The 16,268-nt window shown below is 41.1% G+C and overlaps 1 protein-coding gene across 1 annotated transcript in view; it reads left to right on the top strand.

Moving 5' to 3' along the window:
• nos1 (nitric oxide synthase 1 (neuronal)) overlaps positions 1-16,268 on the top strand; it is a 112,807-nt gene that overhangs the window by 30,434 nt on the left and 66,105 nt on the right. Inside the window, exons 2-5 of the mRNA XM_063034459.1 lie at positions 10,880-10,982; positions 13,358-13,480; positions 13,589-13,734; positions 15,247-15,409. Coding sequence (XP_062890529.1) covers positions 10,884-10,982; positions 13,358-13,480; positions 13,589-13,734; positions 15,247-15,409 — 531 coding nt within the window. The 5' untranslated portion in view covers positions 10,880-10,883. The remainder of the gene's footprint in view (positions 1-10,879; positions 10,983-13,357; positions 13,481-13,588; positions 13,735-15,246; positions 15,410-16,268) is intronic.

Here is a 16,268-nt window from a genome sequence, read left to right as displayed (position 1 = left end):
CTAGTTAGTGGTTCCATGCAATATCCTGAATACTATCTTCCACATCTAAACTGGTCAAAGTTATTTATTTATTGAGATAGAGTGCAGAAATGTGTAAGTGAGAACTTGAATTTACTGGTGTCACATGGTGAGTTCCTCTTAGACATACAGGGTAGAAAGAGGCTGTCTAAATTGTCCTCATTCATTGTCTTTAACTCCTTGCTGTGTCGTTGGTCATAGAGTGATAGAGCAATACAGCACAGAATGAGGCCACTTGTGCTACACGGTTATTCTGCCGAATCCCATGGCCCTGCGCCCGGACCATAGCCATCCACACCAATCCCATCCAGGTACCTATAGAAACTTAAATGTTGAGATCAGACCCACACCAACCACTTCAGCTAGCAAGGAGTTTCCTTCATTATGGTGAGTAATGGGAAGACCAGCACAGATCTCGACACTAGTTCTCTGACTACTACAGGGTTACTTCAGACGAGTTCTTGCATTATCTCAGCATGTCAGTGGCCTACCATAGCAGAGGTTATGCAGCAGGATAGCTTTCACTGTGACACTTAACAGAAAAATATTGCAATGTTTGAATTCCAGAATAAAACCTTGGAACTATTCCTTATTGTAGCTTATAGTATGTTTTATGTATTGCACTGTACTACTGCTGTAGGACAACATATATCAGTGATAATAAACCTGATTCTGATTCTGATTCTAAACCTGACTTGCTTTCACTCTGGTTTTGAGGGTTCTTGGATGACTAATGACACCAGTTTGGGAACTGTCGGCCAGGTGATGGGATTGAAGGCGGTCGGTGGGATGTTGCAACTTCTCAAGAATGAGATCTTAAATTCTCGAACAAGAGAAGATCTGCAGATCTGGAAATCCAAGTGGCAAGCACAAAATGCCGGAGGAACTCAGCAGACCAGGCAGCAGCTATGGACAGGAAGTACAGTCGACGTTTCGGGCCGAGACCCTTTGGCAGGATGGAAAAGATTTTTGAATATTTTCCTCTGCCTCCTCCTCCCAGATGAGAGCTCAGAATGTCTGTTTTAGGAGTCTAGAGCTGGGCTAATCAACACAACCAACTTCAACGTAGCTGAATGAGTGTGACAATGCCCTGAAAGATGGGGATGTTGGCCATGAAAAGGACATTGAAGTTGGTTGTCATTCCAGTGAATTTTGAAGAGTTTTGGGATACAACAGTGAATCATTTGTCCCAGTGTCTTGAGATACCTGTTGTAAGTAGTCGAGATCTCAGAGTCATTTCAGAGGGCAGGGATTACTGTTGGCAGGTGGATTATGAGCTTTACACCAGCTTTAAGAATCTATGCTTCTAATATCCTCTTCCTCAGCTGACCAACGATTGTGCTGATGTGTTGAAGACATTGTCTGACTTTATAGAGAGATGGCTTGCGGAATATGGGAAGTCCCATAGTGAACAATTATTGACAGGTTGGCAACAGACCTTAGACTTGTGATGGTAAGGTTCATCCTCTTGAATGCTTTGGTGAATGAGTCAACGACATCTGAGAGTTTTGCCTTTAAGATTGATAACACAAGTGACATCTGCGTACTCAGCATGTCTGCTGAAGTCTCCGTGAACTTGATTCTGGAGCATCGTCACTGTACACTGATTAATTCTAAATGATTAATTAAATCATTAAGTAATTCCCATTAATTCTAAAAATTAGCTCCACTCTACTGTGAACTTTGCTGGAGGCAAGGTTGGACAATAGTGCAGAATTTGCAATAAATGTCAGAAAACTGTTTGAGACCAATCAAAATGGGTGAACCTAGAAGAACCTGAACAGGTTCTGAAGTTATTAAACTGTCATCAAACAAAGCTGTAGCTGCTGAGCAGGGGTCATGGGAGACGATTAAAATGCCTTCCAAACAAAACTGCAATTACATTTTAAACTAAAATGAAACAGGCAAAGCTATTTAAAGTGGCGGGGGGCAAAACTGCTCATTTTAGGAGATACCATTTAAAGGAGGTAGAAGGAAAGATTTGGCTAAAAATGTGTTGTCGTGAAAATGCTGGAGTTCATTAAAATGGAAATAAAGTGGAATAACAATAACAAGATTAGGCAGAGTCACAATTGTTTAATGAAATGGAAATTGTGTTTGGATAACTTTAATGGAGATCTTTAGGGATGTATACTAACTAGTAGGGTGATTAAAAAGAACCAGTGGGTACAATGTATTTGGGTTTCCACTGGGTATTTCATTTAGTGCTACAGAAAAATGATTAAAATTTATAATTATGTAGCAGCATGGACAGACAATAGTTTCTTGATATAAAATAGTTAGGATAAGCATGTCCTTTTTTGGGTTGAGCATTGTATATAGTTGAAGCCCCAACACTAATCCCACAGGTTTACAGGGATACAATTAACGATAACCCCAACTTTCTTTAACGATACTTGAAGTTAAGATGTGCGACAGGGATTTGTTGCTCAGGAGGAGAAAGTTGGTTGGGAGGGAGAGAGTGAGAAAGAGAGGGACAGAGTGAGATGGAGAGGGGAAGATTAGGGTGGACAGACAGAGAGGATCCATGCTAATTTACTGGCCTCTCTCCCCAATAGCAAAATCCTCCCGTGTACAATATTCAACGCATTGTATTTGAAGACAGGTTCCACGTAAGCACAAAGGATGTTTATTGATGATGTTTCAGGCAAAATTACTTTGCTTAGTTAACAAAAGATTTTATACCAACTCATTGTGGAAACAATTCTCTTCTTAGCTACTTTGTGGTACATTTTCCAGTTTTTCACGTATCCACAGTGGAAATAAAAGGCACTTATCATCCCTTCATCAATCACATCTTTTGCAACCTCTCCTTGAAATGGAAGTTTTATATTATTCCTTTCCATACTTTCCATAGAGGCTCAGAGCCATTTACCTCCACTATTTCTTGGGTCCTTTATGGGATCCAATCAGGAAGGCCCCTGGATTAATGCATTTATCTGTTTACATATATTTATAAATCCCATAGCTGTTCAGCCTTCCACATTTTGTCAGTCTTCATTCTTAGTTCAATATTTTGCTGGTAGCTCATTCCTTACTAATCTCCTCCAAAAAATACTTTGGTCACTTGTGAACAGACTTTATTGGATATTTTCATTTACTTCATTCTTGATAACATAGCAATGGTTTCCAAAAATAAACTGGATCTAATTCAGAGCAGTTGGTTTGAAATCAAAACAAGCCATTGTCATCTAATATGCATTGCATACAGAAATATGATTGTTTCAGTTGCAAAGATTAATTGATACTTTTATTCACTTTTTGGAATGTGGGCTTCGGGGGCAAGGCCAAAATTTATTGCTCATTCCCAGACCTGCTGGCACATTATCTCCCCAAGAATGATCCCATACTTTAGCAAGACTTTTTTATGCTGTTGTCTAATTGTTGGTCATCAGCTATGTGATCAATAACACTGGAAAACTAGCTCACAGTTGCATTGTCCCAACTTGCTTATCTCAATACACACCGTAAACAAAAAATTCTACAGGAACTCAGCAGGACAAGCAGCATCCATGGATGGGAATAGACAGTCAACTTCTTGGGCTAAGATTCTTCATCATCTGAGTTCCAGCTCAGCTGTTTATTCACCTTCGTACATGCTGCCGGACTTGCTAAGTTCCTGCAGCATTGTGTATGTTTGTGTGTGTGTGTGTGTGTGTGTGTGTGTGTGTGTGTTTTGGCATATGCAGAATTTCTTACGTTTCTGGTAAACTGAAGGGTGTAATGGATTGTGCCCCAGGGCACTAACAGTTCAGTTTGTCTTGCGCATTTGCATGCACTAGTTCAGGCAAGTATAAAGAGTTGGTTATCAGGTACTAGCACATCTGACTTCACGCTGTTCCTCTGAATTCCCTGTTTAGTCTGGTGGTAGAGCACAACTGTGCTGGCCAGAGATTGCAGCTGCACTTTGCACCTGACCCATCAGCTTTATAGGCTGGTCTAGCAAACAGTCTCTATTGCATCTGAACAGGATTTAAGCCCCTGAGGGAAAAGGTACTATTTCACTTTATTGCACTCTAATGTTTTTAATTGTTAATATTTTAGGTGCTCTTTATTGCATTTGTAGTTTAATCCTAGACCTTTTTTCCTGTACTCTTTATTATTTTTAATTTCATAAATCCCCTGGAATAGTTTTTTAATTGCCTCTGAATATTACAGTTTTATTAAGAAAATTTCCAAAACGGCGTCGGTAAGCCAGGAAACGTTTTGTGAGCTACATACACCCCTTGTTATGTGTAGTAACTCTAAAAAATTAAACTAATTGAACGTAAAACAAGAGAGTCGAGAATACTAGTCTACCTTCGTGTTTACTTTAAGTGAGACATGCACGTATGCAATTCACATATTTTTACAGGTAACCATAATGAGTTCTGTAAAAAAACAGAATGCTTAATCAAACACTTTATTTACAAGATTACTGAAATATTACTGCAATATTAAATAAACAACACTTCCCTGCTTACTTATGCACTCCGACTCAATGCATTTCAACTGTATACTCAGTATACTATATCATACAATGACTATACAGACATCTATGGCATAGCAAATTTTAAGTTGTCCCATTCAGGCCTAAGGATTTAATCGCTGTGGAAACTTTCTTACTCTTGTGAGATAATGTCTTTCCTGACAACAGTGTCACTGTGCTTGGCAGATGAGACTTGTGGCTGTGAAGTAATCTCAGATTCTGGGGCCTCCTCTGTGGGGGTAACAGGAGTTGACCCTGAGGCTGCAGGAAGAGGTTCTGACAGTTCTGGACGCCTTTCTTCGCTTTTTCTTTGGCTTTTCTCTCAGGATCTGCTTCGATACTTCTCTCCCAGTCCTGACTTCTTTCTAGAATGTGCGCCCTGATCTTGGGAAGATGCATTTAGTTCGCTGGAGTGTTCTCTTATTAATCCTTCGATTGCTCCCTTTACAATCTGATCTCTCCTCTTGGTTTCCTCATCCACAACATCATCTGACGAATCCTCTGTTTTTGTGTCTCCTGCGACTCTTTTCCATTTGCTCTTCATTTCATTCAGCTGGGCTTTGGACTTTGCATCTACTTTTACAGGCAACATTTTGTCTTCCATTTGAAGTTCACGCAAGAGCCTGAATGCTTGTACGTTAGATTCTATGTTTTTATATTCACAAAAGCTGAATGCTTGCATCTTTCCTCATGCTCCTTGAATTCTCTTTCAGCTTAAAGCCAAGCCACATTTTGCAAGTAACCGCCTGATTAACATATCAGAGGCTTTCTCAGATACATTGCCTACAACAACTGTTGTAGTTGGCTACTTTCCTGATTCCTCTGGGCACCATGGTCCCTCCCTGGTCCAATATGCTTTCCAACCAGAGACATGGAGGTTGGCACCACCACCTGTTTACCCTCTGTTAGGCAATGATTCATGGTGTACAAGGTGGAGACAGTACTTGAATTAATTTGCTTTCAGTTGATTCTATGCAAGGTGTGTGACATACAAGAGATGGATGAATCTCCAGTCAAGTTGTAGTTATCTCAGCCAGTCATGCTCCCACAATGCTAGATCCCTGTTTTTACCACATACAAGCTCAATGTGGCTTGTTGGTTGTTGTATTTCACTGTTACAAATGTCATTCCCACAAGAATTTTCTTTTCTTCAGTATAGGTTCTTAGTTGGTTATCTGCAGTAACTTTTAAATGCTGTTCAAGCTAATTTTGTGGAATGGCTGAAACAGCCAAGCTAGTGTCCAATTCCATTTTAATTAATTTGCCATTTACTTCTGGAGTAAGCCATCTTGTTTGTCTATTGTTAGTTTTCACGTTGTAAATCTCAAGGCTGCTCAACCCTGCATCACTCTCATCATTAACACGAGGAATTCTGCAAAGGCTGGAAATTCAAGCAACACACATCAAAGTTGCTGGTGAACGCAGCGGGCCAGGCAGCATCTCTAGGAAGAGGTACAGTCAACATTTCAGGCCAAGACCCTTTGTCAGGACTAACTGAAGGAAGAGCTAGTAAGAGATTTTGAAAGTTGGAGGGGGAGGGGGAGATCCAAAATGATAGGAGAAGACAGGAGGGGGAGGGATGGAGCCAAGAGCTGGACAGGTGATTGGCGAAAGGGATATGAGAGGATCATGGGACAGGAGGCCCGGGGAGAAGGGCCTTCTGTCTCATGATCCTCTCATATCCCCCCTCCCCCTCCCCCTCTTCTTTCTCCCTAGGCCTCCTGTCCCATGATCCTCTCATATCCTCTTTGCCTATCACCTGTCCAGCTCTTGACTCCATCCCTCCCCCTCCTGTCTTCTCCTATCATTTTGGATCTCCCCCTCACCCTCCCACTTTCAAATCTCTTACTAGCTCTTGCTTCAGTTAGTCCTGACAAAGGGTCTCGGCCTGAAACGTCGACTGTACCTCTTCCTAGAGATGCTGCCTGGTCTGCTGCGTTCACCAGCAACTTTGATGTGTGTTATTCTCATCATTAGTAGATTCTTCCTCAGCAGCATGCTAATTATTGCTGTTTTTGAAACTGCAACTTGACTTTTTATCTTTTTCTCTTGCCTGCGTATTTTTGTCTGCCTGACATGCTCTTTGTATGTGTCCCACTTTGTTGCATTTTCTGCAGGTTTTACCTTTAAATCTGCATTGGGCTGGTGTATGTGAGCCCCTGACACAATGGTAACACAATTTGGCCAGGCCCGTTTCTGTTTAGACATTGCAATTTTGTTCACACTCACTTTCATTCCTAACTGTAACTCAATTGCATTTCTGATTGCTGTTTCCATTGATACAGATATTTCAACTGCTCTTTTAAATGTAAGCTGTACTTCAGTTAGGAGCCATTTTGAACACTTTCTTGTAAGATTTCACAGACTAAATGATCTCTCATTGTGTCATTGAGACCATTACTGAACTGACAATACTGAGAAAATCTCTTCAATTCAGTCACATATGCCACCTTTTTGACCCTGCTTATGAAAGCTATTTGATTATCATCCCAAGGTACACATTGTTTATGGGCTCATGAATTCTTCTGTTTTCTGCCTTTATTTAATTGAATGTGTCTTCTCTTCCAAAGAATATGCGTGGTGCTGTTTTTATTTTGAACTCAACAATTCTTACTGCTGTTTTAAAAACTTTAATGTCTCGCTGCCTACAGATAGGTAGTCATCTTGGGTTCATTCAAAATTTCCTCGTTGTCATGGAAGTGTTTTGTAACTTGAGAACATTAAGCTAACTACAAGTAAAACAAGAGAGCTTGAATGCGAACAACAGGAATTCTGCAGATGCTGGAAATTCAAGCAACATACATCAAAGTTGCTGGTGAACGCAGCAGTCATGACTGTTCATGACTAGTTCTTCTGTGGTATTGGCTCCGTTTCTCTCTATTCATTACCACAGCTGGAATTTTGGGAATGTCTTGGGATCTGCATTTCACGACTTCTTTATACTTTACTTTATTGTCGCCAAACAGTTAATACTAGAGCGTACAATCATCACAGCGATATTTGATTCTGTGCTTTGCGCTCCCTGGAGTACTAATCGATAGTAAATATAATAAAAAATTTAAATTATAAATCATAAATAGAAAACAGAAAAGGGAAAGGAAGGTAGTGCAAAAAAACCAAGAGGCAGGTCCGGATATTTGGAGGGTATGGCCCAGATCCGGGTCAGGATACGTTCAGCAGTCTTATCACAGTTGGAAAGAAGCTGTTCCCAAATCTGGCCGTACGAGTCTTCAAGCTCCTGAGCCTTCTCCTGGAGGGAAGAGGGACGAAATGTGTGTTGGCTGGGTGGGTCGCGCCCTTGATTATCCTGGCAGCACTGCTCCGACAGCGTGCGGTGTAAAGTGAGTCCAAGGATGGAAGATTGGTTTGTGTGATGTGCTGGGCTGTGTTCACGATCTTCTGTAGCTTCTTCCGGTCTTGGACAGGACAACTTCCGTACCAGGTTATGATGCACCCTAGAAGAATGCTTTCTACGGTGCATCTATAAAAATTTTAGTGAGGGTTTTAGGGGACAGGCCAAATTTCTTTAGCTTTCTCAGGAAGTAAAGACGCTGGTGGGCCTACATTGTTCTCGCTCTGATCATCCTCAGAAGTAATAAATAGAAGCACATACATCAAAGTTGCTGGTGAACGCAGCAGGCCAAGCAGCATCTATAGGAAGAGGCGCAGTCGACGTTTCAGGCCGAGACCCTTCGTCAGGACTAACTGAAGGAAGAGTGAGTAAGGGATTTGAAAGCTGGAGGGGGAGGGGGAGATGCAAAATGATAGGAGAAGACAGGAGGGGGAGGGATAGAGCCGAGAGCTGGACAGGTGATAGGCAAAAGGGGATACGTATGGAGCTTGAATGCGAGTCTAACTTCATATTTACTTTAAGCAAGTCACATTTATCATGTGGTAATGTAATGATGTATGCATTTCACATATTTTTACATCTATCCATAATGAATTATATAAACAATAAAAAATGCTTAATCATACAAGTAAACTCTTACAAGTTTACTCAAATATTCCTTAAATATTAAATACATACTGAAGTTGCTCTACTCATTTTACACTTATGAATATGTGGCTAAGCACAGCTCAAATGCCATATTTATGTTTGCTGATGACCACTGTCATAGGCCGAATCAAAAGTGGTGACAAATCAGCATGTAGGAGGGAGATTGAAAATTTGACTGTGAGGTGCCACAACAAGAACCTTTCACTTAATGTCAGTAAACCAAGGAGGTGGAGTGACTCAGTGTCACATATCCCGTGACGGTTTAAAGAACCAGCAGAAATGGAAGACACTTTGGAGTCCAGTATTGCTATTAACTAATGGTATTTATTAGTAACTACGCAATACAGTAATATAAAATCAGATATATAAAACAGGTTAGCAATGATTTTATATATATGTGTGTTTGTGTGTGTGGAAATATATGAAAACCAAGCTTCTTCATGTCTAGGGGTAAATAGTCTTACGATGATGAGTAAAGTTCAGTTCGTGGTATTGAGTTGAGTAGTGATGGAGAGAGAGAGAGGGAGAGATTTGAGTCTTCAGGTGAGCTGACACCATTGATCTTCCTGTTGTCCTCCAAAATCCTTTAGAAGTCACCGACTGTGACCACAATAAAGGGGACCGTTCTTCTGTGGTGGAGTTATCAACCCAGGCGAGGGTCGGAAATAACTCCCCACCGGTCACACCCTTTTCACACTGCGAGAGCCACTGATCGATTCTCCTGGTCGATCCTCCAAAACCCACCTGTTCTGTGGGCAGAACAAAGCTCATTCAGTTTGCAAAACCGTGTGTCTGTAGGTCTAACAGCTGACCTTCTATTTATCTCACCGTGCTGAACACCAGCTGTCCATCAAGCAGCTCCTCCCTTCTCGCTCTGTAAGAACTTGGAAGCTGCCAGTGTCCTTGTAGAAAGTATAAACAAACTGTGAGCAGTCTTCGCCTCTCTCCCTCTTTTTAACAAGGTGTCTGTGTTGAACACCTCTCTCTCTCTCTTTTCAAAAGCACAGTTCATAGGGATAATTCAGGACCCCGTCACAGTCAGTAACACTAATTCCTCAGTGTTATCATTTCAGAGGATCTGTGCAATTACAAAGGAAGCACAGTGGTGTCTCTACTTCCTTAGAAGTTTGTGAAGAATTAGCATAAGATTTAAGACTTTGACAAACTTCTATAGATGTGTGGTGGAGAGTATATTGACTGGCTGCATCACAGTCTAATATAGAAACAGCATTGCCCTTGAACAGAAAATCCTACAAAAAGTAGTGGATACATCAGAGGTAAAGCCCTCCCCCACCATTGAGCACATCTACATGAAACACTGTCGCAGGATAGTAGCATCCATCATCAGGGACACCCACCAAACAGGTCATGCTTTCTTGTTGTCGCCGCCATCAAGAAGAAGGTACAGAAGCCATAGGGCTCATACCACCAGGTTCAGTAACAATCACTACCCCTCAACCGTCAGACTCCCGAACCAGCAGGGATAATGTCATTCAATGTCACTTGCCTCATCACTGAAATGTTCCAACCACTTATGGACCCTCTTTCAAGGAGTCTTCATCTCATGTTCCAGATATTTATTGCTCCTTTATTTATTTATTTATCATTATTGTTATTTCCTTTATTTTCTTTCTTTTTGTATTTGCACAGTTTGTTGTCTTTTGCACTCTGGTTGTCCGCCCAGTTGGTGCAGCTTTTCATTTTTTCCATTATGGTTCTCAGATTTATTGAGTTTTCCCACAGGGAAGTGAATCTCAGGATTGCACATGGTGACATCTACGGAATTTGAGATATGTGGAATGTCAAAAGTCAGTGGATTGTTCTAGGGGTGGTGTCTTATGGAAGGCTCTTCTGTCTGTTGTGTACAGAGAGGCAGAACGTTCAGTGCCATGCAGTTGAAGTTTCAGGTGTGTTTTGCTCCAGACCCCAGCATCTGCAGTCTCTTGTGTCTCTGTTCATATATATAGCTGGCTACTATTTCTGATGAGTCTGATCAACACAGCTCAGCCCTTTTAAAAACCCAGTCTCATTAATAAGCTCTTTTTTAAAAAAGAAGATGGGATTTTTCAATGATAATGAAATGATTTATAATTATCTACAGTGTGTTCTTTCAAATAGGTTTGGTACTACAACTGTGAAATGACTTTGACACCATTATTGGTATTAATAATTCCTAAAAATTATTCTCAAGTAGAAATCGCTGATGAATGGGATAATTACCTAGAAAGTTTCTCTTAATCACCAGCAATTTATAGGCAGTTTAGTAATGGCTGTGACTCCATTTCCGAAACTCACCTCTTATTTATTGCTCTTGTATAACAATGATGAAACGAAAATATGCTGTAAGACTCTTTTTCAATCACTGTACTAATCAGAGCAATGTTCACATATAGGGACATGGCGGACTTAAACCAGCAGTGCCTGCACCTTCAAAGTGAGAATGAAAGAGTTCCTATTGATCTGCAAACAGTTCTTCCTAATCCATTTTCAAAGCAGGTAAAAGAATTCAGATCAGCACTGATTCTGGATATATGAAATGATGAACTTTAAATATATGACTTGTGTTAAAAATGGATCTAATTTATTGTACAGGTTATGCACGGTTGTTTATCAATTACAATTTTATTGCTCAGTTCCAAAAAACGCAAGGAAAGAAATCTTTCCCCAGTGTACAGAACGTACTAAATCAATGACAGAGCTTCATAATGTGTTGCACTTCATGTTCAAAGGACCTATGAAATTGATTTCCAAGGGAGAGATTCAATGTCCACATATCACAATATTGCATATTTAGCCCACGTGACTGATGTCACATTTTAACATCATAATATTCATAATTGAATTGAATTGACTTTATTTCTTACATCCTTCACATACATGAAGAGTAAATATCTTTACATTTACATCTCCATCTAAATGTGTAATGTGCAAACACTGTAATTTATAATAAACAGAGCAGTCAATGTAATGTAGCGTACACTCAAATCAGCTTGAGTTCATCAGTCTGATGGCCTGGTGGAAGAAGCTGTCCTGGAGCCCGTTGGCCCTGGCTTTTATGCTGCGGTACTGCTTCCCGGATGGTAGCAGCTGGAATAGATTGTGAAAAAAAATCAAATGGAAAGTATTCAGATCTTTTCTGTTACAGGCTTGGCCAGCATTTTTGTCCTTGAGAGAGTTATGGTGAGGTACTGTACTTTTTCGAACTCGAGTCTCTCTTCTGAGTGTACTTCCTGAAAGCTGTCTGGGATTCAAGTTCAGTCATGATGAAATCATGGCAAAGTATTTCCAAACCAGGTAACAATACTGAAAGGTGCTTCAAAAGGTCCAGTAAAATCATTATAACCGAAGCCAAGGATTGAAGTCCCGAGCTTGGCGAGACTGGAGACAGAAAACCTAAAGGTCAAAGACCGCAGTCAGCGGGTCTGGAGCTGGAGGTCCGGAGGTCAAGTCTGCAAGTTTGGGGCTAAGGTCTGGAAAACTGGAAACAGCCTGCCTGTGTGAGTGGGAAAGAGGCTTTCTTTGGTGTTGTCTTGTCTTGTTCTGTTGTTGTTGCTGCTTGTTTTGTCCTGCTGAACATCGTGAGCATGCTGTGATGGTTCCAGAGTGTGTGGTGACACTTGCAGGCTGACCCTAGCATTGACAAAGGGGTTGAAGATGCTTCAATGTCCTAAGGCCGGAATGATTGACTTCCTATGCTATAAGCATCTACCTTTGTATGAGTATCACTGCCACCATTGGTTTATCTCTTAATGTGCATTAACTTTCATTTGACCAGTACTCCAGAATAGCACTCTCTTGAAAAATGTGACCTTGATATTGATAAACGCACACAAAATGCTGGAGGAACTCAACAAGTCAGGCAACACCTGTGGAAATGAGTAACCAGTCAACATTTCGGGCTGAGACCCTTTGTCAGGCTGGAAATGAAAGGGGAAGAAGCAGAATGGGGAGGTGGGGGAGGGGAGGTAGTACAAGCTGACAGGTGATAGGTGAAGCCGGGTGGGTGGGGGAGGGAGAATGAAATAAGAAGCTGGGAGGTGATTGGTGGAAAAGGCAAAGGACTGAAGAAGAAGGATTCTCATGGGAGCAGAGAGAGGACCATGGGAGAAAGAAAAGGAGGAGGGGTACTGCGGGTCCATAGGCAGGTGAGGAGAAGAGAAGAGGTAAGGGTGAAGCAGAGTGAGGTACTGAAGAAGAGGGGGGAAGTCAAAGAAATTGATGCTTATGCAATCAGGTTGGAGGCTACTCAGGCAGAATATGAGGAGTTGCTCCTCCAGCCTGAGAATGGCCTCATCTTGGAGGACACGTGGACCATCGCGTCAGAATAAGAATGGGGATTGGAATTAAAATAGTTGAACATGGGGAAATCCTGCTTTTTGTGAATAGAGTGAAGGTGCTCGACAAAGTGGTTCCCCCAGTCCATGCCTGGTCTCGTCAAAGTAGAGGAGGCCATATCGTGAGCAGTGGATACTGTATTGATTTCAACAGACGAATTCTTCATCCTGGATTGGCTGGATACAAGCCTTGTGAAGGGCATCAAAATAAAACCATGAACACAAGAAAGTCCGCAGATGCTGGAAATCCAAAGCAACTCATACAAGATGCTGGAAAAACTCAACAGGTCAGGTAGCATCCATGGAAATGAATAGATGTTCGATGTTTTGGGCTGAGACCCTTCTTCAGGTAAAACTATCATCCGTCCTACCTGATCAGGATTTGGAGTTTATTCATGTGAATAATTATTTTACTAAGCTAACCAAATCTTCAGATTTTAAAATGTTTATTCACACATCCACATTGACTCCTTTCTGAAAAGTGTTGTTTTCTACACTTGCTGATTTAAATTAAAACACCGGTTTCATTTCTTTCAGGAAGTGTCACCTACAAAGAATTTGCCAAATGACAGCCCATCTAAGTCTCCCCGTTTTATTAAGATAAAGAACTGGGAAACTGGCACCATTTTAAGTGATACATTGCACCTAAACTCAAGAGTGGTAAGCTTAGCTTTTTAAAGCTTCAAGTTGTGGCCTTTGCAGACAATGGTTGGGCATTTTAGTGCAGCGTTCCATAGTTCCGGCACTCATCTTGTTCTATGCTTACAGGCAACTGGGTGCAGAGAGCAGATATGCACGGGATCAATTATGATGCCAAGTCAACACGTAAGGAAACCAAGTGAAGCCCAAACTAAAGAGAAGCTTATTCCACTGGCAGCAGACTTTTTCAACCAATACTACACATCCATCAAAAGGCAATTATTCAATTTACTCCTACTTTGCATGGAAGCTTCTACAAGACTGCTGAATTAAATTTCAGTGATTGTGATTAATCATGGAATCATCGAATAATTACTCCACCAAAGGAGGACATTCAGACAATTATGTCCATGTCACCCCTTTACCTCTACTCACTCGTTCCAACCCCTCAACTCTTCATTTTCTTACAGATTTTTCCTCACCATCCAATTCTCTCTTGCAGGCCACTTTGGAACAATCAGACCCCACTGCCAGGGCAACTCACTAATTCCACTACCTCATCTCCTGTTCATTTACTTACAGGTTTTTCCTCACCATCCAATTCTCTCTTGAAGGCCACTTTGGAACAATCAGACCCATCTACCAGGGCAACTCACTAATTCCACTGCCTCATCTCCTCTTCATTTACTTACAATTTTTTCCTCACCATCCAATTCTCTCTTGAAGGCCACTTTGGAACTGTCTGCACCACATTTGCAGGCAGTTCATTCCAGATTCTAGCTACACGCTATGGGGAGAAGATTTTCCTCATGTCACCGTTACTTCTCCTTTGCTTTACATCTGCAACCTGTGGTCCCCGACCTCTCTATCAATGGCAAGAGCCTCGCACAATCCACTTTCTCCAGATCCTTCATCATTTTATATACATCTATCAAATTACCCCATCTTTCTCTTGTCTAAAGAAAACCATTTCACCCTCTTTTATCTACCCTGGTAACTATTAAGTACGTTAAGTAAATTTCTCTTGAAAAAAATATGATGTATATGTTGGCATACATGCTTCTTGATCAAATTAACCCCGCTCCATTTCTTCATGCAGTGTGTCTCTGTGATAAGTTTGTGCTACGCAATTATACTTTGCTAACTTTTCAGAGAAATTTGGATGAATACATTAATTCTCAAAAAATTGTGCTGTAAAGTAACAGAGTTTTTTTTTTGAATATAGAAAGAGATGGACTAGATCTGACTACATTGTGTCTTGGTATTGAGGCCAGATCCAGACCAGACAGATTTGGTGAATGTCCCTTCACTTCCTGATAACCGATAGAATCTTAGTGACATCAGATTGAGATTTATTAACCTACTATCCTGAGATACACAGGGCAAAACTGTGATTTTTTTAATGATTTTTTTTCCTGGAAAATCTTTGATTGCTTTGGGTACGGAACAGAAATGGCACAAAGGTGTAGAATATGTGTTAAGGGAAGGAGGGAGAAGATTTTTAAACAGCAATTTAGGAGTGTCTGATTCTGAGAAGTTTTCAATTCTCTAATCACAGAATCTCTTGACTTGTTCAAAATAATATCAAAACACAAAAGTTGTGACATTTTGACTGGTGGACATCTGCTCCATTTCTAAAACCACAGCCAGAGTAAGTTTAGTATCAGGAATTATCTTGTACTCTTGCATGTTACCTTTAGTTTGGAAAATGAGCCATTTTTCCCTCGATGTACAGTCCTTTTAAACATAGTATTGCCTATAACAAATGTAAGGCATTTTGTTAACAGGCATGGATCTAAGGCTCACATTGAAAGGATGGAAAAGGTGATGAAGGAGATCGAAACAACTGGCACTTACCAACTTAAAGACACTGAGTTAATTTATGGAGCCAAGCATGCCTGGAGGAATGCTACCCGCTGCATTGGGAGGATCCAGTGGTCCAAGTTGCAGGTTAAGATTTGCTCATGATGCTATGAAAATGTTCTTTAAATAACACTGTCTCTTTGTGAGTCCAGTCAAACAAGGAGCAGAAGCATGGAAGTTCAGAAGCAATGTTTAAACTTTACAAGTAGAATGAAGGGAGGTAAGAGGCGGCAAGATGATAAGAGGCATAGATTGAGTGGATAACCAGACATTTTTACCAGGAGCCATACCTTTAAAGCGGTTGGAGGAAAGTGTAGGAGAGATATCAGTGGTAACATTTTCTTACTCACAGTGGGTGCAGCCAGAAGTCATGATAGAGGCATATGACGGCATCCGTTAGTCTTGCGAGACCATGGATCTGCGCGTGGAAAGTCTTCACTCTCCAGGGTGCAGGCCTGGGCAAGGTTGTATGGAAGACCGGCAGTTGCCCATGCTGCAAGTCTCCCCCCTCCACGACACCAGTGTTGTCCAAGGGAAGGGCATTAGGACCCATACAAATTGGCACCAGTGTCATCGCAGAGCATTGTGTGGTTAAGTGCCTTGCTCAAGGACACAACACGCTGCCTCAGCTGGGGCTCGAACTCATGACCTTCAGGTCGCTAGTCGAATGCCTTAACCACTTGGCCATGTGCATTAGAGACGTTTAAGAAACTCTTAGAAAATGGAGGACTATGTGGGAGGAAGGATTAGATTGATTTTAGGTCAGCACAACATCATGGGCCAAAGGGCCTGTACTGTGCTGTAGTGTTCTATGTTCTCAACCATGAAATAATCATATTCCAAACCTACAGAATGTTGTTTATTGCCATACAGTCTCATTATTACAATTCCTTAGCCTTAGTTTACATATAGCACTTTGCATGAATAATGATCATGTATTGAACAG

The sequence above is a fragment of the Mobula hypostoma genome, chromosome 27 (assembly GCF_963921235.1).
Source record: "Mobula hypostoma chromosome 27, sMobHyp1.1, whole genome shotgun sequence".
In the NCBI taxonomy this organism is placed as follows: Eukaryota; Metazoa; Chordata; class Chondrichthyes; order Myliobatiformes; family Myliobatidae; genus Mobula; species Mobula hypostoma.
Note: the sequence above shows the minus strand (reverse complement) of the source record. Positions and strands in the feature narration are given on the sequence as shown.